We start from the raw sequence: 27,819 nt of genomic DNA, 5'->3' as shown, positions 1-27,819 counted from the left end.
TTTGGTCCACACTCAGTATTTTATTTCCCAGAAGAATATACATAAAATCTCTGTACATTTTTATTAGGTATCAAATTGTAAAATGTTTAACAGCCACACAAAAAATATACTCACGCGGCCATATCATTGCACATGAGCAGACAGAGCCGAGTATGATTTCATTCTAGTTGGGTAATCAAAGGGCAAAATGGACGATCCTCAGAGATCAAGTGTTGATTGGCTGGGTCCCTACTGCTAGGGGAATGATAGTCCCATCACAATCTAGGCCATAGGTTGCTATGGATACTTTTTCTCAACTCTTTCTCATAGGCCCATATTAAAAGCATGTGGTTGTTAGGCAGAAAGTCCATAGCAACCAGACTTTCAAACATCACTCAAGCTGTGGTATTTTTCTTTAAATCAATATTATATAGCCGGTTGAGCCTAACACCCTCATGGGTAAAAGGGGTTGTCCAGAATGAAAACGTATCATCTCTCTATAGGACAGGTGATAAGCGTCTGATTGGTGGCGTTCTCAGCAGTCGGAAACCCCCTTACCAATCACAAGAGCAGGGCCTCATGTCCTCCTGCTGAATAAAGTGGTGGTCGAGCATGTGCGCTGCCGCTCCATCTGTCTCTATGGGCCTGACAGGTGAGCGCGATACTCAGCTATCTTCCTCAGTCTCAAAGACTTTGAATGGAGAGTCAGAATACATCCTCGACCACCACTCCATTCAAACGAGGGACATGGGCTTCCATTCTGATGGTCAGTGGGGATCTAAGCGGTCGGATACCCACCAATCGGACACATTACCGGTGGATTCGTAATAAGCTGTTACTGGTACAACCCCTTTGGTAGGTTCGCTGCGCTCTCTTATGATACGGTGAAGCATTTGCATCAGCTCCAGGCAATTATTCATATACATAATTTCAGGTTGCTGGGTCTATAACAAATGCTATGAGGAGTCCTACTCCCATCATCTGCCTATGTGGCTTTTAATCCAATCAATATAATTGACAACTTTGGTGTAGTAGCCATAACCGCGACCGCAATCTATACCCCACGACACCAGGCCCGTGGCCACCCACTTCTTATCTACCCTGTTTTCGACAGCAAATGCGCCTCCGCTGTCTCCTTGACATGAGTCCTTCTGCGAATTCTCATCTTCAGAGAACCCGGCGCAGAACATGTTTTCCGTGAATTTCTGCCTTCCGATTTTCACACCTGCCTGATTTCTGACCAATTGCTGCTGGCATTTGTCTCTCGCGGCCACAGGTAGAATCACATAATGAAGGTGGTCGGTTATTTTGTTTTCTTCCGTGATTCCAAACCCACTGACGTAGCCGACCCTACCCGAGTCGTAGAGAGACACCTCGCTGTTTTCAGGGAGACATATGGGAGACACATTGCTACCCATGGTCACCGGGTTCTCTAGTTCGATCAGAGCGATATCGTGGTCGTGGCTCTCTGTGGTGTAATCTGGGTAGATGTGAAAAGCTTTCACCTTGGCAAGGCCATTTTTTACCAGGTTATTGACATCCACGTCGCCGAGAAACACGTGCAGGTTATTGATATCAAGGGCCCGGGTGCTCCTATCCGGTTTTAGAACATGAGCGGCGGTAAGAACCCATTTCTCGTCAATCAGAACGCCGCCTGCTCTCCCAGGGCTCTTCAGGAACGCTTGCCAAGGAAAGTTCCCATTTTCAGCTTCTTTACCGTCCATAATGCGACTTAAACCAGCGACAGGATTCTGTGGTTGTCCACACACTGAGGGTACAAGATGAAACAGACAGGTAGAACAAGGTAGGTCCCATCTATACTGTAAGTAAAGATTGCCAAGCAAAAAAGTCTATGGTGCCTAATGGGTTAATAATGCAATTTCTGATGTTCTGTTATTGTTGCCCTTAAATCATGGTGTCTGGCGGAATAATACCGTAATTATGTCCCTGGTGTCCAGTGGGTTAGTAATACCATCCCTGGGATCTAGGAGGTTCATAATCATATTCCTAATTTTTTATGGGTTAATAATTAGGTCCCTGGTGTCTACTGGGTTAGTAATAATATTAATGTATCTAGTAGGTTAATATTGATATCTCTGGTATCTAATAATTGCATCCCTGGTGTTTAGTGGGTTAATTATTATTGATGTTTTGTAGGTCAATAAAAAAATCCTGGTGTTTACAGTTGTTCATTAATTATTATATCCTTTGTACTTAGTAATCTTGTAGCTACCATATATCCCTGGTGTCTAGCAGGTTAATAAATATATAATGCATTTTGAGTGGGTTAATAATTCTGTTACTTTCGTCTAGCTGGTTAGTAGTTATATCCCTGGAGCCTGTGTATATACAGTATATCTGTTTTCTTTTTAGCAGATTAGTAATTATATAACTTTTTGTTGAGTTATGCTTTTATTTTGTGTTGTTAAACAACTATATCCTTGAAACCTTGTGGGTAAATAATTATGTCCCTGGTATCTAGTGGGTAAATACTTCAGTTCCTGGTATCTAGTAGCTAAATAAATAAATCCCTGGTCTCTAGTGGGCAAATATATAAATCCCTGGTATCTAGTGGGTATCGTATTATGCCCCTGGTATCTAGTGGGTAAATAATTATGCCCCTGGTGTCTAGTGGGTAAATATTTCTGTTCCTGGTATCTAGTGGGTATATAATTTTGTCCCTGGTATCTAGTGGATAAATATGACCCTGGTGTCTAGTGGGTAAATAATTATGTCCCTGGTATCTAGTGGGTAAATAATTATATCCCTGGTATCTAGTGAGCATATAATTTTGTTCCTGGCATCTGGTGGGAATGTAGTTATGTTCCTGGTATCCAGTGGGCAAATAATTATGTCCATGGTGTCTAGTAGGTAAATATGTCTCCATGGTATTTAGTGGGTATATAATTATGTCCCTAGTATCTAGTGGGTATTTAATTATGTCCCTGGTATCTAGAGGGTAAATAATTATGCCCCTGGTGTCTAGTGGGTAAATAATTATGCCCCTGGTGTCTAGTAGGTAAAAAATTGTCCATGGTCTCTAGTGGGTAAATAATTATGTCCTAGGCGTCTAGTGGATAAATAATTATGTCCCTGGTGTCTGGTGGGCAAATAAATATATCAATCCCTGGTATCTAGTGGGTATCTAATTTTGTCCCTGGTATCTAGTGAGCATACAATTTTGTCCCTGGTATCTAGTGGATAATTATGATCCTGGTATCTAGTGAGTAAATAATTGTCCCAAGTATGTAGTGGGTAAATAATTATGTCCCTGGTATATGGTGGGTAAATAATTATGTCCCTGGTATCTAGTGGGTAAATAGTTATTTCACAGGTGTTTAGTGGGTAAATAATTATGTTCCTGGTATCTAGTGGGTAAATAATTATTTCACAGGTGTTTAGTGGGTAAATACTTCCGTTCCTGGTATCTAGTAGCTAAATAAATAAATCCCTGGTATCTAGTGGGCAAATATATAAATCCCTGGTATCTAGTGTGTATCTAATTTTGTCCCTGGTATCTAGTAAGTATATAATTTTGTCCCTGTTATCTGGTGGGAATGTAGTTATGTTTCTGGTATCCAGTGGGTAAATAATTATGTCCATGGTGTCTAGTAGGTAAATATGTCTCACTGGTATTTTGTGGTTATATAAGTATGTCCCTAGTATCTAGTGGGTATTTAATTATGTCCCTGGTATCTAGTGGATAAATAATTATGCCCCTGGTATCTAGTGAGTAAATAGTTATGCCCCTGGTGTCCAGTGGGTAAATAATTGTCAATGGTCTCTACTGGGTAAATAATTATGTCCCTGGTGTATAGTGGGTAAATACTTCTGTTCCTGGTATATAGTGGCCAAATAAATCAATCCCTGGTATCTAGTGGTATATAATTTTGTCCCCGGTATCTAGTGGATACACATTAAGAACCTGGTATCTAGTAGGTCAATAATTATGTCCCTGGTGTCTAGTGGGTAAGTAATTGTCCCAAGTATGTAGTGGGTAAATAATTATATACCTGGTATCTAGTGGGTAAATAAGTATGTCTCTGGTGTCTAGTGGGTAAATAATTATATCCCTGGTATCTAGTGGGTAAATAATTATGTCCCTGGTGTCAAGTGGGTAAATACTTCTGTTACTGGTATCTAGTATCTAAACAAATAAATCCCTGGTATCTAGTGGGCAAATATATAAATCCCTGGTATCTAGTGGGTATCTAATTTTGTCCCTGGTATCTAGTGAGTATATAATTTTGTCCCTGGTATCTAGTGAGTATATAATTTTGTTCCTGGTATCTAGTGGGAACGCAATTATGTTACTGGTATCCAGTGGGTAAATAATTATGTCCATGGTGTCTAGTAGGTAAATATGTCTTACTGGTATTTAGTGGGTATTTAATTATGTCCCTGGTATCTAATGAGTAAATAATTATGTCCCTGGTATCTAGTGGGTAAATATGTCTCACTGTTATTTATTGGGTAAATAATTATGTCCCTGGTCTCTAGTGGTTGAATAATAATGTCCCTGGTTTCTAGTGGGTAAATATGTCCCACTAGTATTTAGTGGGCTAATAATCATGATAATTTGGATATCCCTGTTGGTTAATGGGTTTGTGTATTTAAACCTGATAACTATTTACATACTAATAATTTCTAGTTATTTACTGGGTAACTATATCCCTGGTGTCTAATTGGTTACGAATCATTCCTGTTGTGTCCAGCCGGCGTCTAGAGGGTCATATATTGCATCACTGATGTCTAGAGGGTGAAACGTATACCCTTTTGTGAAATGGTTACAAATAATGTCCGTGGTGCCCGGTAGGTTAATAATAATAAATCCCCGCTATCTAGTGGGTTAATAACTATATTCTGTGAGTCTAGAGGGTGAAAATGATCTACTTGTTGTCAGGTTACAAATAAATATTGTGCTTATAATTATATCCCTGCTGTATATTAGGTTAATAACTATATCCCTGATGTATAGAGGGGCAATAACTATATCCCTCTTGTCAAACTGGTTACAGATCATTCCCAAGGTGTCCATTGGGTTAATAATTATAATCACGATGTCCAAAAGGTCAGTAGTTACATCCTTGGTTATGGATAGTCATAAATAATATTCCTGGTGTCAAAAGGTTTAAAAGTTATATCCCCAATTTCCCTTACGTCCTAACCAGTGGCACAGATGGGGTATTCTGCCCCTGTGGACTGGTTAGGACAGGTGGAAGTTTTAATGAAATAACAAAACTAAACCTATACACGCCCTCCCTGCCCCCAATAAAGAGGGGCGTAGCCCTCATGCTATTGTGTTTTTTTCTGTCCTGCGGACAGGACGGGGTGGGTGGTGCACTCCTCCATCCCTGCGGTGGAGAGAGTGTATTTTTCCCTTTTTTGATATTTTGTTCCCTTTGGGAACTGGGCCGCTCCTCCTATGCGGCCTGAGGATGTCGGGCGTCCGCATGTCTCAGGCCTTAACTAGGTTCCGCTCCTGTGTTCAGAGCCCTATCACTATTGGGCTTACCTCATTCCGGGTTACAAGGCTGAGCGGCGGTAGCGGCGTCCACATGTTCGGCTGGGCACCGCCGTCTTGCGGAAGTGACGTCAGTTCCGGGTTTTTTCTCCGGAGCGCAGTAGCGTCGGCCGGAGGTGTTTTTTTGATTGTCTAAGGCCGTGGGGGGCCTTTTAGATGTTTCAGGTTCCCTCTCTGGGGTCCATAATAACAATTTGGTTATTCAGTACCAAGTTATAAACTTTAGAGGTTTACCCCGCCCCTTTTGTGGGCGGGGCTTTCTTTTGGCGCCTAACAACCCTATTTAAACTGGTGAAGCTCCAGGTTCAGTCTCCTGGAGCGCAGCTAGTCCTGTTAACCTTGAGTGTGTGGTTTGGTGCTATAGTGGTTTGCGAACCTCTGTGTGCTGAAAATTTCTTTTGCTAACGATAAGAGCTTGCTAGGATCTTCCGGGTAAAGATCCTGAAGCTTGCGGTTAAGCTCTGTTTTCTTGAATTTTGCTTAAATTCATGTCTCTTCTAATTTTCAGCTATGTCTTCTACCGGGGACGGTGAGCGAGAGCCCAGCAGGAAGTCCACGGGCAAGAGGCGTCACCTGCAGTGCCATGACTGCCAGATCGTGCTGGAGGACTCCTATGATTTTTCCCGGTGCCCACCCTGTAGGGCCAAGTCTCTCCCCCAGCTGGAGCCATCGGTCCACGACGTAGTCGATTGGGTGAAGGGGTACATGGAGTCAAATATGAGCCAGGTGAACGCCTCCATACAGGAGCTGAAGAATACCCTGGTTTCCAAACGCCATCGTCCCTCCTCCCCCCATCGGGCGATGGAGGTCTCGGGGGGTCAGGAGACGAGAGAAGGTTCAGCCTCTTCCTCCTCGGATGAGGAGGACGGATTTTCATATCTTTTTCCGCTGGAGAAGGCCCAGCGGCTACTAAAATCCGTCCGGTTGGGGGACCAGGACGTTGATCCGGGGGAAGCCTCATCCTCTGCCTCTAGGGGGCCTAGGGCCTTTAAAGCAGATGATTCTCTCCTGTCTCTGATGAAAACAGAGTGGAGAAAGCCAGAGAAAGGTCCAGTGTTGACCAAGAGATTTAAGGCTGTGTTTCCGGTCAAAGAGGATCAGGTATCTTCCTGGGGGCCTGTCCCTAAGGTGGACATGGCGATCGATAAATTATCTAGAAGGACCATGATCCCATCAGACGACGGGTCAAGCTTGCAGGACTGCGCCCTTAGGCGCGCTTATTCCTCAGCCTCCGCCTCAGTTGCGATTTCGTCGTCCGAAGTGCCAAATTTTCTGAGAGCTAGATTCACCCAGATTCAGTCTGACCTGGACCATGGGGTCTCTAGGGACGACATTCTGGCCTCATGTAAGACGGCCAGCCTTGCCATTGACTTCTTGTGTGACGCAGCTCCACAACAATTGAAGCTGGCATCCAAGTCCATGGCTCTTTCAACCGCGGGCAGGCGTCCGCTTTGGTTGAAACCTTGGAAGGCCGATACGACCTCAAAACATAATCTTTGTGCCATGGCATATGAACCCGGCAAACTCTTTGGTGCAGAGCTTGACCAGATAATGGAGGGGCTGTCGGACAAGAAGGGCAAGTCCCTTCCCCAGCAGTCCTTTCGTGGTCGGGGCAAGGGGTATGGTTCCAGAGCGGAACCTCAACCCAGAGCCCAGAGGAATTGGGGTTCCCGTAGAGGAGGGAAATCCTCTCGGGGTTCTAGACCCCCCAAGAAGTCCTTGGCGCTCTGATTGCGGGCCTCCTCGAGGCTCTTGGTATTTAGCCGGTCTGACTGGAAATCCCGGTCGCCTACAGCACTTTCTACCTTGTTGGCAGGATCATATCCAGGACAGTTGGGTCCTGCGTGTAATTTCTCAAGGCTACCTTGTCTGCCTCTGGACAAGTTCGTCCAAACAAGGCTTCTTCCCAGCAACAAGCAAAAGATTCTAGAAAGTTACGTACTAGAATACTTCCAGAAGGGGGCCTTAGAAGAAGTGCCTCTCCAAGAGAGGGGAACAGGTATCTACTCCCCAGTTTTCCTGGTACCCAAGAATACCGGAGGTTGGAGGATGATTATAGATTTGAGGTTCTTCAATCGTTTCATAAAACAAAAGAAGTTCCGTATGGAAACTATCCAGTCGGTGACCAATCTTCTTATGCCGGGAGATTTCTTGGCAACCTTAGACCTCAAGGATGCTTATCTCCATATTCCCATCCATCCTGGGTCCAGAAGATTCTTAAGGATCGCGGTAAACATCGGGGGGGGGGGGGGGGTCCTAAAACATTTTCAGTTTGTGGCCCTCCCGTTTGGGATTTCTTCAGCCCCACACACTTTCACCAAGGTGGTGGTCTCTGTGGTGGCCGCGCTAAGGCTTCAGGGCCTGAGTATAGTTCCATACCTGGACGACTGGCTCCTCAGAGCTCCCTCCCAAGCGATCCTGTCCCAACACATCCAACAGGCTGTTACATTCCTACATCAGTTAGGATGGATAATCAATTGGGACAAATCCCAACTTCAACCAGCCACCTCGGTAAGGTTCCTGGGGTTCATGGTGGATTCTGTCAGGATGACGATTCATCTCACTCCCGAAAGAAGGCAATCCGTTCAACAGACAGCCCGTTCTCTCTCTGTACCAAAACAGGTAACGATTCGAACGTGGATGAGGCTGTTGGGACTAATGTCCTCAACCGCAGAGGCGGTACCTTGGGCTTTATGGCATCTACGTCCGCTCCAGTCGGAAGTATTAGCCAAGTGGAATCACAGTCCAGTGGGACTCAATTCCGTGCTCTCCCTGCCTTACAAAGTCCGATCCTCTCTAAGGTGGTGGTCCCACCTCACGGACGGCAAGTCCCTGATCCAGCCCTCTTGGATCATACTTACTTCAGACACATCCCTAGTAGGCTGGGGTGCGCATCTTCAGGACAAGACAGTCCAGGGAACTTGGACACCTCAGGAGAGGTTATTGTCATCGAATCTTCTGGAGATCAGAGCAATCAGGCTAGCTCTTCTTCATTTTGCTCCCGTCATTCGAGGGAAGGCAGTGAAGGTACAGTCAGACAGCATGACCGCTGTGCTGTACATCAACAAGCAGGGAGGCACGAGGTCACAAAGTCTCCTGAGAGAGATAGGGGTGATTTTGGATTGGGCAGAACTGAACCTCACCCACTTATCAGCCGTTCACATTCGCGGAGTTCACAATGTGATTGCGGATCGCCTGAGCCGAGGTCTTCCAACCGGAGAATGGTCACTTCATCCAGAGGTCTTCAAGGAGATAACGCTCAGGTGGGGCATGCCAGAGATCGATCTCATGGCAACGAGGTTCAACACCAAGGTGGAGAGGTATTGCTCCCTTTACAGGGAGGACAACCTGGTGGCAATAGATGCACTGTCAATCCCATGGAGGTTCAGGCTGGCCTACATCTTCCCTCCAATTTCCTTGATACCGAGGGTTTTGATGAAAATCAGGCAGGACCAAGCATCAAGTTATCGCCATTATCCCATACTGGCCGAAAAGAGCTTGGTTTACCCAACTCTTACAGATGAGTCAGGGGTCAATTTCTGAGGCTTCCCCCAGAGAGAGTACTGGTGTCGGGGGGCACCCAGGTCTCCTCAAATCTTCAAATGTTCAACCTGACGGCCTGGAGGTTGATCAGTCCCTTCCAAGGATAGAAGGGCTATCGGGGTCTGTCTTGAGAACCCTGGAGCACTCCAGATCAGAAGCTACCAATAAGGCCTACTCCAGAATCTGGAAGATTTTTTCATCCTGGTGTTCTAGGCATCAGCAAACATCCGCTGAAGCTTCCATCCCGATGATCCTACAATTTCTACAGGACGGTCTGGACAAGGGGCTATCACCCGCTACCCTTAAAGTGCAGATTTCAGCAATCTCTGCTTGTCTCAACAGAGCTGTTTCTCAAGACCCCCTTATCAAGAGATTCCTGAAGGGAGCCTCAAGATTAAAGCCTACAGTAATCAGACCTATCCCTGTTTGGGATTTATCGGTCGTGCTCAGGGGGTTATCATCTCCCCCCTTTGAGCCCCTAGAGGAGGCGGGATTCAGGTTCCTGACCTGGAAGATCACCTTCTTGTTGGCTGTTACCTCTGCAAAGCGAGTTGGGGAACTCCAGGCTTTTTCTGCCTTTGAGCCTTATACGAAGTTCCTGCAGGATCGGGTACTTCTCAAATTTTTACCTACCTTCATCCCAAAGGTTCCTTCCTTTGACAATATTAACCAGGTGATCTCCCTACCAACATTGGCTCCATCCCCCTCCTCTGAGGAAAGAGGGCTCCATACCCTCGACATTGCGAGATGTCTTAGGATTTACCTGGAACGCTCCAAGGTATTTAGGAAGGATGAAAACCTCCTTATCCTTTTTTCCGGTACCCATAAGGGGAGGAAAGCCTCTAAGCCCTCCATCAGTCGCTGGATTAAAGAGGCAATTCGGGAGTCTTATATGTCTCAGGGCTCGGAGCCCCCTGAATTTGTAAGGGCCCACTCTACTCGAGCAGTGGCCACTTCTTTTGCAGAGAGAAGCTCGATCCCATTGGACGTGATCTGTAAGTCAGCTTCTTGGAGTTCTCACTCCACTTTTATCTCACACTATAGAGTGGATACTAGAATACATAGTTATTCCTCATTTGGCCGGACAGTGTTATCTTCCGCCAGGCATGAGGACCCTCCCATGGGGGTTTCTACTTGCTAAATCCCCATCTGTGCCACTGGTTAGGACGTAAGGGAATCGATAACTTCTAACGATAATTTGTTTTCCCTTAGTCCTAACAGTGGCACACAAATTCCCCCCCTTGTTTATTAGTTTTTTTTTGTCTACTTGTTATTACACAATAGCATGAGGGCTACGCCCCTCTTTATTGGGGGCAGGGAGGGCGTGTATAGGTTTAGTTTTGTTATTTCATTAAAACTTCCACCTGTCCTAACCAGTCCACAGGGGCAGAATACCCCATCTGTGCCACTGTTAGGACTAAGGGAAAACAAATTATCGTTAGAAATTAACGAATCTAATTTATAACAAATCATTTCCAGGGTTCCTAGTGAGTTCATATAAAAGGTGTCTTAGAGGGTCAAAATGATACCTGTGCTGTTTACAGGGTCAACAATTAAATCGCTGATATCTAATGGGTTAACAACAGTATCCCTGATGTCTAGATGGGTTAATGATTGTGTTTCCTGTATCTGTTAGGATAACGTGCACATCCCTGTTTACTAAGTCCATTAAATTTCACCCAAAAAAAAATTACATACCTGGCAAACAAATTGGAATCTGTTGCTCTCCATTCTCATCCTTCCACAGACGATCTTCTAAGCAGGTAAAAGTGTCTGGAAATCACAGAAAGCAGATAATTATTATTGTTAATTATTACTAATATACCAGCTGTACATATATAATTATATACAAGAGATGCCCAGGTAATACCAGCATGGTCCATATCACTACACTACGTGCAGAATTATTAGGCAAATGAGTATTTTGACCACATCATCCTCTTTCTGCATGTTGTCTTACTCCAAGCTGTATAGGCTCGAAAGCCTACTACCAATTAAGCATATTAGGTGATGTGCATCTCTGTAATGAGAAGGGGTGTGGTCTAATGACATCAACACCCTATATCAGGTGTGCATAATTATTAGGCAACTTCCTTTCCTTTGGCAAAATGGGTCAAAAGAAGGACTTGACAGGCTCAGAAAAGTCAAAAATAGTGAGATATCTTGCAGAGGGATGCAGCACTCTTAAAATTGCAAAGCTTCTGAAGCGTGATCATCGAACAATCAAGCGTTTCATTCAAAATAGTCAACAGGGTCGCAAGAAGCGTGTGGAAAAACCAAGGCGCAAAATAACTGCCCATGAACTGAGAAAAGTCAAGCGTGCAGCTGCCAAGATGCCACTTGCCACCAGTTTGGCCATATTTCAGAGCTGTAACATCACTGGAGTGCCCAAAAGCACAAGGTGTGCAATACTCAGAGACATGGCCAAGGTAAGAAAGGCTGAAAGACGACCACCACTGAACAAGATACACAAGCTGAAACGTCAAGACTGGGCCAAGAAATATCTCAAGACTGATTTTTCTAAGGTTTTATGGACTGATGAAATGAGAGTGAGTCTTGATGGGCCAGATGGCTGGATTGGTAAAGGGCAGAGAGCTCCAGTCCGACTCAGACGCCAGCAAGGTGGAGGTGGAGTACTGGTTTGGGCTGGTATCATCAAAGATGAGCTTGTGGGGCCTTTTTGGGTTGAGGATGGAGTCAAGCTCAACTCCCAGTCCTACTGCCAGTTTCTGGAAGACACCTTCTTCAAGCAGTGGTACAGGAAGAAGTCTGCAAGGTAAGAAAAACATGATTTTCATGCAGGACAATGCTCCATCACACGCGTCCAAGTACTCCACAACGTGGCTGGCAAGAAAGGGTATAAAAGAAGAAAATCTAATGACATGGCCTCCTTGTTCACCTGATCTGAACCCCATTGAGAACCTGTGGTCCATCATCAAATGTGAGATTTACAAGGAGGGAAAACAGTACACCTCTCTGAACAGTGTCTGGGAGGCTGTGGTTGCTGCTGCACGCAATGTTGATGGTGAACAGATCAAAACACTGACAGAATCCATGGATGGCAGGCTTTTGAGTGTCCTTGCAAAGAAAGGTGGCTATATTGGTCACTGATTTGTTTTTGTTTTGTTTTTGAATGTCAGAAATGTATATTTGTGAATGTTGAGATGTTATATTGGTTTCACTGGTAAAAATAAATAATTGAAATGGGTATATATTTGTTTTTTGGTAAGTTGCCTAATAATTATGCACAGTAATAGTCACCTGCACACACAGATATCCCCCTAAAATAGCTAAAACTAAAAACAAACTAAAAACTACTTCCAAAAATATTCAGCTTTGATATTAATGAGTTTTTTGGGTTCATTGAGAACATGGTTGTTGTTCAATAATAAAATTAATCCTCAAAAATACAACTTGCCTAATAATTCTGCACTCCCTGTATATACAAGAAGATGTATAACTTATACCAGCTGTACATATATAATTATATACAGGAGATGCTCAGGTTATACCAGCATGGTCCATATCACTATATACAAGAAGATGTATAACTTATACCAGCTGTACATATATAATTATATACAGGAGATGCTCAGGTTATACCAGCATGGTCCATATCACTATATACAAGAAGATGTATAACGTATACCAGCTGTACATATATAATTATATACAGGAGATACCCAGGTTATACCAGCTGTACATATATAATTATATACAGGAGATGCCCAGGTTATACCAGCATGCTCCATATCACTATATACAAGAAGATGTATAACTTATACCAGCTGTACAGATATAATTATATACAGGAGATGCCCGGGTTATACCAGCATGCTCCACATCACTATATACAAGAAGATGTATAACTTATACCAGCTGTACATATATAATTATATACAGGAGATGCCCAGGTTATACCAGCGTGGTCCAAATCACTATATACAAGAAGATGTATAACTTATACCGGCTGTACATATATAATTATATACAGGAGATGCCCAGGTTATACCAGCATGGTCCATATCACTATATACAAGAAGATGTATAACTTATACCAGCTGTACATATATAATTATATACAGGAGATGCTCAGGTTATACCAGCATGCTCCATATCACTATATACAAGAAGATGTATAACTTATACCAGCTGTACATATATAATTATCTACTGAAGATACCCAGGTTATACCAGCATGGTCCATATCACTATATACAAGAAGATGTATAACGTATACCAGCTGTACATATATAATTATATACAGGAGATACCCAGGTTATACCAGCTGTACATATATAATTATATACAGGAGATGCCCAGGTTATACCAGCATGCTCCATATCACTATATACAAGAAGATGTATAACTTATACCAGCTGTACAGATATAATTATATACAGGAGATGCCCGGGTTATACCAGCATGCTCCACATCACTATATACAAGAAGATGTATAACTTATACCAGCTGTACATATATAATTATATACAGGAGATGCCCAGGTTATACCAGCATGGTCCATATCACTATATACAAGAAGATGTATAACTTATACCGGCTGTACATATATAATTATATACAGGAGATGCCCAGGTTATACCAGCATGCTCCATATCACTATATACAAGAAGATGTATAACTTATACCGGCTGTACATATATAATTATATACAGGAGATGCCCAGGTTATACCAGCATGGTCCATATCACTGTATACAGGAAGATGTATAACTTATACCAGCTGTACATATATAATTATATACAGGAGATGCCCAGGTTATACCAGCATGGTCCATATCACTATATACAAGAAGATGTATAACTTATACCGGCTGTACATATATAATTATATACAGGAGATGCCCAGGTTATACCAGCATGGTCCATATCACACTATACAAGGAGATGTATAACTTATACCAGCTGTACATATATAATTATATACAGGAGATACCCAGGTTATACCAGCATGGTCCAAATCACTATATACAAGAAGATGTATAATTTATACCGGCTGTACATATATAATTATATACAGGAGATGCCCAGGTTATACCAGCATGGTCCATATCACTATATACAAGAAGATGTATAACTTATACCAGCTGTACATATATAATTATATACAGGAGATGCCCAGGTTATACCAGCATGGTCCATATCACTATATACAGGAAGATGTATAACTTATACCGGCTGTACATATATAATTATATACAGGAGATGCCCAGGTTATACCAGCATGGTCCATATCACACTATACAAGGAGATGTATAACTTATACCAGCTGTACATATATAATTATATACAGGAGATACCCAGGTTATACCAGCATGGTCCATATCACTATATACAAGAAGATGTATAACTTATACCAGCTGTACATATATAATTATATACAGAAGATGCCCAGGTTATACCAGCATGGTCCAAATCACTATATACAAGAAGATGTATAACTTATACCGGCTGTACATATATAATTATATACAGGAGATGCCCAGGTTATACCAGCATGGTCCATATCACTATATACAGGAAGATGTATAACTTATACCAGCTGTACATATATAATTATATACAGGAGATACCCAGGTTATACCAGCATGGTCCATATCACTATATACAAGATGTATAACTTATACCAGCTGTACATATATAATTATATACAGGAGATACCCAGGTTATACCAGCATGGTCCATATCACTATATACAAGATGTATAACTTATACCAGCTGTACATATATAATTATATACAGGAAATGCCCAGGTTATACCAGCATGGTCCATATCACTATATACAAGAAGATGTATAACTTATACCAGCTGTACATATATAATTATATACAGGAGATGCCCAGGTTATACCAGCGTGGTCCATATCACTATATACAAGAAGATGTATAACTTATACCAGCTGTACATATATAATTATATACTGGAGATGCCCAGGTTATACCAGCATGCTCCATATCACTTATATACAAGAAGATGTATAACTTATACCAGCTGTACATATATAATTATATACAGGAGATGCCCAGGTTATACCAGCATGGTCCATATCACTATATACAGGAAGATGTATAACTTATACCGGCTGTACATATATAATTATATACAGGAGATGCCCAGGTTATACCAGCATGGTCCATATCACACTATACAAGGAGATGTATAACTTATACCAGCTGTACATATATAATTATATACAGGAGATACCCAGGTTATACCAGCATGGTCCATATCACTATATACAAGAAGATGTATAACTTATACCAGCTGTACATATATAATTATATACAGAAGATGCCCAGGTTATACCAGCATGGTCCAAATCACTATATACAAGAAGATGTATAACTTATACCGGCTGTACATATATAATTATATACAGGAGATGCCCAGGTTATACCAGCATGGTCCATATCACTATATACAGGAAGATGTATAACTTATACCAGCTGTACATATATAATTATATACAGGAGATACCCAGGTTATACCAGCATGGTCCATATCACTATATACAAGATGTATAACTTATACCAGCTGTACATATATAATTATATACAGGAGATGCCCAGGTTATACCAGCATGCTCCATATCACTATATACAAGAAGATGTATAACTTATACCGGCTGTACATATATAATTATATACAGGAGATGCCCAGGTTATATCAGCATGGTCTAAATCACTATATACAGGAGATGTATAACTTATACCGGCTGTACATGTATAATTATATACAGGAGATACCCAGGTTATACCAGCATGGTCCATATCACTATATACAAGAAGATGTATAACTTATACCGGCTGTACATGTATAATTATATACAGGAGATACCCAGGTTATACCAGCGTGGTCCATATCACTATATACAGGAAGATGTATAACTTATACCAGCTGTACATATATAATTATATACAGGAGATGCCCAGGTTATACCAGCATGGTCCAAATCTCTGTATAAGTGAATCAGTAGCATACTTACCACTCCCTTTGTGAGTCACCATCTTGTAGTACGGTTCGTCACAGGAGTAGACTATTTTGGACTGGTACGTCACCTTCTTTGGTTCAGTCAGGAACACGTGGCGGCCATTACGCAGAACGTCTGGTTCCTGACAGCTGACAACTACACGGAGGACAAGAAGCGGTGAGCTCAGCAGTGTCAGGATAAGACATCCCAGGTTATATATTATTATTACAGGGCACGCCCAGCCTTACTTTCACATCTGGGTACCGGCCGGTGCCACGTGCCATCTTTCTGGCAGACAGCGGTGAAGACGCTCAGTTCTCTGCCCTCCTGCTGGAGAAAGCATTAAAGCACTGGAAAATCTAGACTTTGTTGTATTATCACATTCTTCTAACAGGGTCCAGAAAGTAGATAAGTGGCCGCCCTTTCTGGTAATCCTGGAGTTATCATTTAGTCGCAGGGTCACCCAGGCTTCATAGAAATGCAGTTCAATATTTACCCCTTTAATGGCCTTGTTAGACTTCAGGTTTTGCATTGTTCTAAGTCCACACGACTTCCGCATTCTTTTCACCCCTTATGACCATGGTTTTCTATCGAAACTGGATACCTTACAAAAATCATAACATTTGTCTGGTCGTACCTCCACCAGCCTGTATCCCGTGCGGCAGGACAGCACAAAGTAATCTTGCATTCTGTACACTTCTTGCATTGGTGAAACGATGGAGAATTCGTCCAGGGTGACAGGCTTCGGGCATTGGATGGCTGAAAAAAAAAAAAATCAAACCAATAAATCACCTCTGAAGAAACATCTGATGGATGTCGATGTAATATAAAATGCCATGTACGCGGCTCAGTCAGCCCAGCGACCACCGCGTACCCTCGGAGGTGTAGAATATCTTCCACCCTCTGCTGTCCCCAGAGTCATCCGTTTGGAACAGGATGTCCACCTCATGGCTCTTCGTCTTGATAATTTCTGGGGCACGTCTCCCACATAAATTCCTCACTAACTGATGTCCTTCGAATATCTGAAAACACACAAGCATGGAGGACATGAGGTGGGGCTTTAGTTTATTGGGCATGTCATACGATCGGGTGGCGTTTTTTTTTTTTTTTTGCATTTTGTTCAGTATAATGACCTCCCTATAAGGACCTTCACTAAATGATGCCATTTGCCTTTAAAATTAACCCTAACCCCTTTAAACCCCAGTCGTTAATGAATGCTGATACCAGACCCCCGAAATGATTCCACATCCTAGATCAGACTTCAAATGAAACCAAATGAGACCAGAGGCCAAAATTAATCCAGACCACACCTCAAAATTTAGACCCTAGACCAAGCCAACCATAATTCAGACACCAGTGTTTACTTAGCGCCAGGGGCGTTGCTAGGGTCTGAAAACATCCGGGGCACAAGCCCACTGTATCACGCCCCCATGAAGCCACGCCCCCACCCCATGAAGCCACGCCCCCATCACCTGGGGGGGCCTTCACAGTAGTTATTAACCCCTTTCAGCAGTCCCACCTTCACAGTAGCTATTAACCCCTTTCAGCAGTCCCCCCTTCAGTGAATAGGGGACAGCTGAAAGGGGTTAATAACTACTGTAAAGGGCCTAGCCGTCTGGGCAACCCCACAGATCATCCCCTCAGTAATCTGTATCCTGCAGTAACTTAACTTTAAATCAGTGCTCATCTCATTACTATTTTGACTTACACACCCAGCTCCAGTAACAGGCAGTGCGGGCGGCGCTCACTCATTGACGTCACGCGCCTGCGCGCCACCTAGTGGGAGAAGCAGGCGCGTGACGTCAGTAAGCGAGCGCCGCCCGGACTGCATGTTTTCGGAGCTGAGTGTGTAAGATAGTATTGAGATAAACGCTGATTTAAAGTTCAGCTACTGCAGGATAACATTCGTGGCACTGGTCAAAACATCTGGGGCTCAAGCCCAGAATGTTTTGACCTTACGACGCCCCTGCTTAGCGCTCCTTGGCCCCAGAGCTGAAGCGATCCAAGTTGCTGAAGAAAAGCCAGAAGGGAGGAAACTGAGTAATACTGCTCCTCCTAAATCTACACCTGCATTTGCAGGACAGTGGCAAGTTCCAAAATGAATCCAGATTTTAGACCCCCATTGCTAATCCAATTCTTCAAATTAAATTCATACCAGACCTCAAAACTCAGACCCCAGACCAAATGGCAAAATTCAGACCCCATATCAGACCCCACTATTTCCTTAGCACTCCTTGATCCTGGCAGCTCTGGGTTCTCAGGTTGTGTTGCGTGCGGGAGGTGCCCAAGCTGCTGAAAAAAAGCCAGAATGAGAAGTGCTGAGCAAGATTGCTTCCCCTAAATCCGCCCTTTTGTCTGTGGGACAGTGCATATGCCAAAAATTTACCAAAAATCCCTTTAAATACAGGGCAAGTTTAAAGAAACTCAGGACTGTTGGCAACTAAGTGAACAACTGGTGAATGATTATCCACCAAAGGAACCACCATTGAAGGAACCAAAGGCATAGCTATAGGAGGTGCAGAGGGAGCAGTCTAAAGGCCCCTCTGCCACATAAGTAGACATTTACACCAGGACCTTCTGGAAAAATCTCCACAATGAGATCATCACTCTCAACATACTAGCTATCATATAACAAAGGGTTGCAAACAATTCTAGAATAGAGGACCTATGCTAAAGTAAAACAGTTGACGAGTAGAAGACGAGATGGCTGGAGACAAACAAAACATGAACCATGGTCATTGAGGAAAGGAAGAACATCACCTTCAGTGTATCATAGGGGCATGGAGCCCGTGGATGATAATCAATATCGAAGATCTCAATGAACTTGAGTGAGATTTGCATCCCTTCCTCCAGTCGTATCCGATAGGTGCAGTTGAGGTCCGGTGGGTACGGTTGAGGGTACCCTGGACTGGAAATGTATCCAGACTCCTCCATAAACAAATGGTCACTGCACTGTGCTACAAAAAAGTGCAGAACAACAACATGATCTGGACAACTGTTCCATACTCTACAATAGTGGTCTGCAACCTGTGGCTTTCCAGTGGTGATTGCTTGGGGATGTAGTTTCCCCACCAATAGAGAGCCACAGGTTGCACACAACTGCTCCAGAACATACCTTTGCAAGACCGATTGTCACTCTCCAGCTGGTATCCCGGGAGGCAGGAGCAGAAATACCCTCCTACATAATTGTGACAAAAATGCTGGCATGGCTGGGTCCATGTAAGGCTGTTGTCATTGGGAGATGCACATTCATCGTTATCTGGAGAGGTGAAGTGTAATACAGATCATGGAACATAAAAGAGTGAGATGAAAATGGGAAGAACATGTAAAGATGACCATAGACAGAGCAAGTTTTTGAACATGGCATGCATATGGATCATGTGAGTGTCCATGGTGCTTAAAGAACGGCCAAGGATCTGCAATTTTTATGATGCTGAAAGGGGCAGGTTCATCTCTGAAAACTTTTCTAGTCCACCTATAAAAATAATATTTGGTCATGCTCTAGTATGCCTATCCTGTACTGGTTCTGATTTACAGCCAGTATCACAGCCCAAAGCCATATTTATAGGTTCTGAGTGCATTTCTTTAAAGAGTGTCTATCAGCACAATTAACACTATTAAACCAGGCAGGTATGCTGCCAGGTAGGGTTGATCATGCTGATTAAAACAATACCTTTCTTTTGTATGAATGTTAAACAGCTACAGAGCTATCTGCATTGTTACTCATATGCACATTAGCACTTTGGAGCACCAGGGCAGGGCTGAATTATTGGGGCACTGCTTGTGTAACACCCCTGTGCTCTGCAGACTCCCCCTCTCCTTGATTGACAAGGCTAGACATCAGCATGGTAAGAGTAGAGCTATGTCCTAGCATGTACATATCATATATACTACTTCCATATTGAGAAGAGTGGATTCTATGCTTATTAAGCTAATACAGATTACTGGTTTATTCAGAAGCACAATATATGATTATAAAGACTTTCTAAGTATAGAAAAACATTCTTCTCTATATAGTAAGGCTATATCTTTGAGGTAAGTGGTCAGCCTTGCAGGTAGAGATCTTAAAATCAGGTCCCAGGGGAGACTTCTAGAGTTATTTCTTCTGGGTTTTTCCTTCTCTCATTTAACCCATAATAAAAGAATATACCCTTACTATATTTAGATTTGTGTTTTTATCCTTAGAAACCTAAAACTTATTACTGATTTATTCAAAGACACCATATATGATTCATTGATTATAAAGAAACCAGTAATATTTATTAGTTTTCTAAGTGTTAAAAACCTCTACAGTATTCTTAATATGATGTTATGGGGTAAATGATGATGAAAAAATATCTAAAGAAATAAAAACTGTCTCTCCCCAGATACAAACCAGGGATATCTACATGCAAGGCTGATCACTTACCTCCAGGCTATACCCTTACTACATTGAGAATAGATGTTTTCTATGCTTAGAAAGCTAATACATATTGCTGGTGTTTTTATAATCATATATTGTGCTTGCAAATAAAGCAGTAATATGTGTTAGCTTTCTAATCATAAAAAGCCTCTATTCCCAACATGTTATGACTATACTAAGTAAGATATGTGATATGTACATGCTAGGACACAGCTCTGCCCTCAGCATGCTGATGTCTAGGCCTGTCAATCAAGGGGAGGGTGTGTGTGCAGAGAACAGGGGGTGTTACAAAAGCAGTGCTCCAAGGATTCAGCCCTCCCCCCTGGTGCTCCCAAGCAGGGCCAGACTGGCCATAGGGCAGACCGGGCATTTGCCCGGTGGGCCGGGCCGCCTCAGGGGGGCCGCCTCCCTCAGGGTTCGAGTGGGTGTGCCGTCCGTGACTGCCGGCCGGGTATGGACTAATCAATTCACACCCCTGTCACTGTGACTGCTCCGCCTCCTGCCAGCCTCGGCCGCCCACTGTGACACAAAGAACAGACACGCATATACTGACTCACGTGTGAGGCTGAGACCGCCTCCTCCTCCTGTAGTCCGCCTCCTGTAGTCCGCCTCCTGTGCTCCGCCTCCTGTGCTCCGCCTCCGTGCTCCGCCTCCGTGCTCTGCCTGACTGCCTCCCATCTTCCGGCGGCCGGCAGCGTAACGTTGCTCACTCTGACGTCACGCGCCTGCTCCGCCTTCAGTGTGGGAGGAGCAGCGCGTGCGACGTAACGTAGTGAGTGACGTCACGTCACGTTACAGTTACGCTGCCGCCGGCCGCCAAGTTTGAATGTTGAAGAGCGGGACTGGAGCACTGCCAGTGCCACGCCACCAGCTTCTGCCTGCCAGTGCCCGCCCCTGCGCCCCAGTAGTGCCAACTGGCTGTCGCTGCCGCCTGGCGCCTGCCCATGCCCACAGTCTGCCACAGACAGTAATTGGATGTTGTGGACAGACGGACTTGAAGTCACTTGTGATTGAACCGTGAATGATTGACAGGCAGTCTTTTGTGCACTGTCTGCAGCACATTGACTACTGCACTGTCTGTGAAACACAGTGAATTGTACTAAGTTGTGAATACAATTTGGAGTCCTCCTGACTGTCCCAGGCAGTAAGTAAGTGATGATTAGTGATAGATTATATTAGATAAGATAGTAACTTATGTAAGTGAGCTATTGAGCTTGTAAATAAACTTGTGCAAACTGCAAACTATATGAGTAGTTACTAACTACTCATATACTTTGCACAAGTTTATTTACAAGCTCAATAGCTCACTTACATAAAGGAACGGACGTCTTACGATAGGGTGGGACACTGTCAGGGACACTGTTATGGGGGGGGGGGGAGATGTGATATGTGGATGATGACACATTTATATAGCACAAGATGCTTGCGCTGCCATATATGTGTACCATACCACTTTCATCAAAAGGGCCACACTATAGCACAATTGCGCTACCAGGTCATAGAGGGCGTTACTTTACTTTGACGCGGTGGAGACCGAAATAAGTTGCTTTTGAAAAGAGAGGCATATTGGATCCATCGGTTACAAACAATGGATCCAAAAGGCCTCAATAGAGATTATATTGTCAGTAGCTTCATGTAATACGATTATTTGTATGATCATTTTGCTCAGTTTTTTTGTAATGAAACTAGATGTTTCTGACAATATATTTCACCTGTTTGATTGAGTTGATTCACATACTCCCCAGACACCTGATTGTGGGAGGAGCCTATAGTAACAATGTGATGTCATTTCCTTTGTATATATATATCAGAGCTAGTGGTAAGGTATTTACACATGTCTGATGAAAGCATATGATTTGCTGAAACGCACGCGTCACTATGATGGAATATGTGACTGAATAAATCTACAAGAATAATCATCAGCGAGTGCCGGTCTATATTTGCGAACAAGCCTCAGGATAGGTCATGAATGCCAGATCGGCAGGGTCCAATACCCGGCACCCCCGCTTCTCAGCTGGGTGTCGGACCTCCGCCGATCTGATATTGATGACTAGTGTTGATCACGAATATTCGAATTGCAAATTTTTATCGCGAATATAGGTACTTCGAAAATTCACGAATATTTAGAATATAGTGATATATATTCGTCATTTCGAATATTCGAGATTTTTATTGCGAATTTTCGTAATGCAAATTTTTATTGCAAATTTTTCATTTGCAGAGTAAAAACATGATTCCTCCTTGCTGCTTGCTTGTGGGCCAATGACTCACAAGGGTTCTGTATTTTAGGGAGTCTAGTCTGGGGTCTGTATTCTATTAGGGTTTCCGGGTCTGTATTTAGAAGATCGGGGGTCTGTATTTGTTTATGAGGTCTGGTCTGAGTTCAGTATTTTCTAAGCGGTCTGGTCTGCATTTATTAGGGGTCTGTATTTGTTTAGGAGTGTGATGAAATAGGTCAGATCATTGACTCCTTGGGGGTGGGACTTAAATTCCATTTATTAGTGCAATGTTCTCATAAAGACAAAAAAATCAGCAAGTCCAAAAGGTAAAAAAGAAAACAAAATCAAACTAAAAGGTTCTATAATTATCATTGTGGTGGTGTGTACTTGCCCACAGCTCGGTAGAACGCCTGGAATCCTTTATAGAAGACAGCCGAACCATTTTCCTCATTGGAGAAATCCGAGTGAAATTCAATTTTCATTTGGTTCCCATGTGTGATAAAGAGGCGATAACCTGGGTGGGATCTGGACCCTTTGGGCCCACAGAACTGACCCATTTCCCTTTTGTCGTCAAACACCTTGAAATGAAATATTGGAGACCAGGAATTAAGAGTGTATGGGGAAAACGCACCATTACAACAAAACCTTCTATTCTGACCTGAATATTTAACCTTGCATGCTTAGAGCATGGTCTATATCACTATATACAAGAAGATATATAACCTATATCAGCTGTACATATATAATTATATACAGGAGATACCCAGGTTATACCAGCATTGCCCATATCACTATATACAAGAAGATATATAACCTATATCAGCTGTACATACATAATTATATACAGGAGATACCCAGGTTATACCAGAATGGCCCATATCACTATATACAAGAAGATATATAACTTATACCAGTTGTACATATATAATTATATACAGGAGATGCCCAGGTTATACCAGCATGGTCTATATCACTATATACAGGAAGATGTATAACTTATACCAGCTATACATATATAATTATATACAGGAGAAGCCCAGGTTATACCAGCATGGTCCATATCACTATATACAGGAGATGCCCAGGTTATACCAGCATGGTCCATATCACTATATACAGGAGATACCCAGGTTATACCAGCATGGTCCATATCACTGTATACAGGAAGATGTAAAACTTATACCAGCTGTACATAGATAATTATATACACGAGATGCCCAGGTTATACAAACCGGATTCCAAAAAAGTTGGGACACTAAACAAATTGTGAATAAAAACTGAATGCAATGATGTGGAGATGGCAAATGTCAATATTTTATTTGTAATAGAACGTAGATGACGGATCAAACGTTTAATCCGAGAAAATGTATAATTTTAAAGGAAAAATACGTTGATTCAAATTTTCACGGTGTCAACAAATCCCCAAAAAGTTGGGACAAGTAGCAATAAGAGGCTGGAAAAAGTAAATTTGAGCATAACGAAGAGCTGGAAGACCAATTAACACTAATTAGGTCAATTGGCAACATGATTGGGTATAAAAAGAGCTTCTCAGAGCGGCAGTGTCTCTCAGAAGCCAAGATGAGTAGAGGATCACCAATTCCCACAATGTTGCGCAGAAAGATAGTGGAGCAATATCAGAAAGGTGTTACCCAGCGAAACATTGCAAAGACTTTGCATCTATCATCATCAACTGTGCAAACATCATCCGAAGATTCAGAGAATCTGGAACAATCTCTGTGCGTAAGGGTCAAGGCGGTAAAACCATACTGGATGCCCGTGATCTCCGGGCCCTTAGACGACACTGCACCACAAACAGGAATGCTACTGTAAAGGAAATCACAGAATGGGCTCAGGAATACTTCCAGAAACCATTGTCAGTGAACACAATCCCCCGTGCCATCCGCCGCTGCCAGCTGAAACTCTACAGTGCAAAGAAGAAGCCATTTCTAAGCAAGATCCACAAGCTCAGGCGTTTTCACTGGGCCGGGGATCATTTACAATGGAGTGTGGCAAAATGGAAGACTGTTCTGTGGTCAGACGAGTCACGATTCAAAGTTCTTTTTGGAAATCTAGGACGCCATGTCATCCGGACCAAAGAGGACAAGGAGAACCCAAGTTGTTATCAACGCTCAGTTCAGAAGCCTGCATCTCTGATGGTATGGGGTTGCATGAGTGCGTGTGGCATGGGCAGCTTGCATGTCTGGAAAGGCACCATCAATGCAGAAAAATATATTCAGGTTCTAGAACAACATCTGCTCCCATCCAGACGTCATCTCTTTCAGGGAAGACCCTGCATTTTTCAGCAAGATAATGCCAGACCACATTCTGCATCAATCACAACATCATGGCTGCGTAGGAGAAGGATCCGGGTACTGAAATGGCCGGTCTGCAGTCCAGATCTTTCACCTATAGAGAACATTTGGCGCATCATAAAGAGGAAGGTGCAACCAAGAAGGCCCAAAATGGTACATTTTCTCAGTTTAAACTTTTGTGTCCGTGATTTATGTTCTATTCTGAATAAAATATTAGAAGTTGGCACCTCCACATCATTGCATTCAGTTTTTATTCACGATTTGTATAGTGTCCCAACTTTTTTGGAATCCGGTTTGTACCAGCATGCTCTATATCACTATATAGAAGAAGATGTATAACTTATACCGGCTGTACATATATAATTATATACAGGAGATGCCCAGGTTATACCAGCATGGTCCATATCACTGTATACAGGAAGATGTATAACTTATACCAGCTGTACATATATAATTATATACAGGAGATACCCAGGTTATACCAGCATGGTCCATATCACTATATACAGGAAGATGTATAACTTATACCAGCTGTACATATATAATTATATACAGGAGGTGCCCAGGTTATACCAGCATGGTCCATATCACTGTATACAGGAAGATGTATAACTTATACCAGCTGTACATATATAATTATATACAGGAGATGCCCAGGTTATACCAGCATGGTCCATATCACTATATACAAGAAGATGTATACCTTATACCAGCTGTATATATATAATTATATACAGGAGATGCCCAGGTTATACCAGCATGGTCCATATCAATATATACAAGAAGATGTATAACTAATACCAGCTGTACATATATAATTATATACAGGAGATACCCAGGTTATACCAGCATGGTCCATATCACTATATACAAGAAGATGTATAACTTATACCAGCTGTACATATATAATTATATACAGGAGATGCCCAGGTTATACCAGCATGGTCCATATCACTATATACAAGAAGATGTATAACTTATACCGGCTGTACATATATAATTATATACAGGAGATACCCAGGTTATACCAGCATGGTCCATATCACTATATACAGGAGATGTATAACTTATACCGGCTGTACATATATACTTATATACAGGAGATGCCCAGGTTATACCAGCATGGTCCATATCACTATATACAAGAAGATGTATAACTTATACCGGCTGCACATATATAATTATATACAGGAGATGCCCAGGTTATACCAGCATGCTCCATATCACTATATACAAGAAGATGTATAACTTATACCAGCTGCACATATATAATTATATACAGGAGATACCCAGGTTATACCAGCATGGTCCATATCACTATATACAAGAAGATGTATAACTTATACCGGCTGCACATATATAATTATATACAGGAGATGCCCAGGTTATACCAGCATGGTCCATATCACTATATACAAGAAGATGTATAACTTATACCGGCTGCACATATATAATTATATACAGGAGATGCCCAGGTTATACCAGCATGGTCCATATCACTATATACAAGAAGATGTATAACTTATACCGGCTGCACATATATAATTATATACAGGAGATGCCCAGGTTATACCAGCATGCTCCATATCACTATATACAAGAAGATGTATAACTTATACCAGCTGTACATATATAATTATATACAGGAGATACCCAGGTTATACCAGCATGGTCCATATCACTATATACAAGAAGATGTATAACTTATACCAGCTGTACATATATAATTATATACAGGAGATGCCCAGGTTATACCAGCATGGTCCATATCACTATATACAAGAAGCTTATGTTATACCAGCTGTACATATGTAATTATATAAAGTGTTTATTACCTTGACATAGTCATAGTTACATCCATCTGACGGCTCTAAGTCAAACACCAAGAACTTTAATGAAATGTGAAACCCTTGGTTGACGGTGATATTCCAGGTGTTGTGCTGGTTGTTGGGGTACGTTTTGGGGTAGTTGGGGGATGAGATGAGTCCATGTTGGGGTGTCTTGGCTGTGGAGAAGGCTGCAGTTCCAAAAAGCAGCAATACCCACAGCAGCCTGCAGAACATAAGCACTCACACAGAGCTGTACAGTTTTGCAATCTCTGTAGACTATTGCAAAACATTTTATCGTAACCATAACAAATTTATGTCATCCCTATACAGGCAGAGCACTGCATCTCATCTATACACAGGCAGAGCATTGCATCTCAACCCTACACAGGCAGAGCATTGCATCACATGCCTATACAGGCAGAGCGTTGCATCTCATCTATACACAGGCAGAGCGTTGCATCACATCCCTACACAGGCAGAGCATTGCATCTCATCTATACACAGGCAGAGTACTGCATCTCAACCCTACACAGGCAGAGTGTTGCATCTCATCCCTACACAGGCAGAACGTTGCATCACATCCCTATACAGGCAGAGCATTGCATCTCATCCCTATACAGGCAGAGCATTGCATCTCATCCCTACACAGGCAGAGCGTTGCATTGCATCCCTATAAAGGCAGAGCGTTTCATCACATCCCTACACAGGCAGAGCATTGCATCACATCCCTACACAGGCAGGGCATTGCATCTCATCTATACACAGGCAGAGCATTGCATCTCAACCCTACACAGGCAGAGCGTTGCATCTCAACCCTACACAGGCAGATCATTGTATCTCATTCCTACACAGGCAGAGCATTTCATCCAGTTAGTACTTACATTATTCGTTTTCGTTCTGTATAAAGTGATTTACACAAAAGTGAAAGTTTCCCCATTTCACATTAGATCAGACAAGGGGGAGGAGATGAGGAGGAGATAATAGGAGCAAAGGGGAGAAGGTTTGGTGGATAATTTTTGG

General features: G+C 42.6%; 1 protein-coding gene across 2 annotated transcripts; it reads right to left on the bottom strand.

The window, feature by feature from the left end:
- On the bottom strand, positions 1–27,819 carry C1R (complement C1r). Of its 2 annotated transcripts, none has more exons than XM_044296917.1 (11): positions 27,681–27,819; positions 26,806–27,022; positions 23,050–23,236; positions 19,153–19,296; positions 18,798–18,994; positions 16,912–17,059; positions 16,675–16,796; positions 16,286–16,367; positions 16,053–16,193; positions 10,745–10,819; positions 1–1,747 (listed from the first exon to the last, which is right to left on the bottom strand). In XM_044296917.1, the coding sequence occupies exons 1-11, from the start codon at positions 27,734–27,736 to the stop codon at positions 957–959; spliced, it is 2,160 nt and encodes a 719-aa protein (XP_044152852.1). In that variant the 5' UTR covers positions 27,737–27,819; the 3' UTR covers positions 1–956. The 2 variants fall into 2 exon arrangements, with proteins under 2 accessions (XP_044152852.1, XP_044152853.1); XM_044296918.1 differs by having other exon boundaries at positions 16,286–16,364.

The sequence above is a fragment of the Bufo gargarizans genome, chromosome 6 (genome assembly GCF_014858855.1).
Source record: "Bufo gargarizans isolate SCDJY-AF-19 chromosome 6, ASM1485885v1, whole genome shotgun sequence".
In the NCBI taxonomy this organism is placed as follows: Eukaryota; Metazoa; Chordata; class Amphibia; order Anura; family Bufonidae; genus Bufo; species Bufo gargarizans.
The sequence above is the reverse complement of the archived record's forward strand: the minus strand, read 5'-3'. Positions and strand labels throughout refer to the sequence as shown.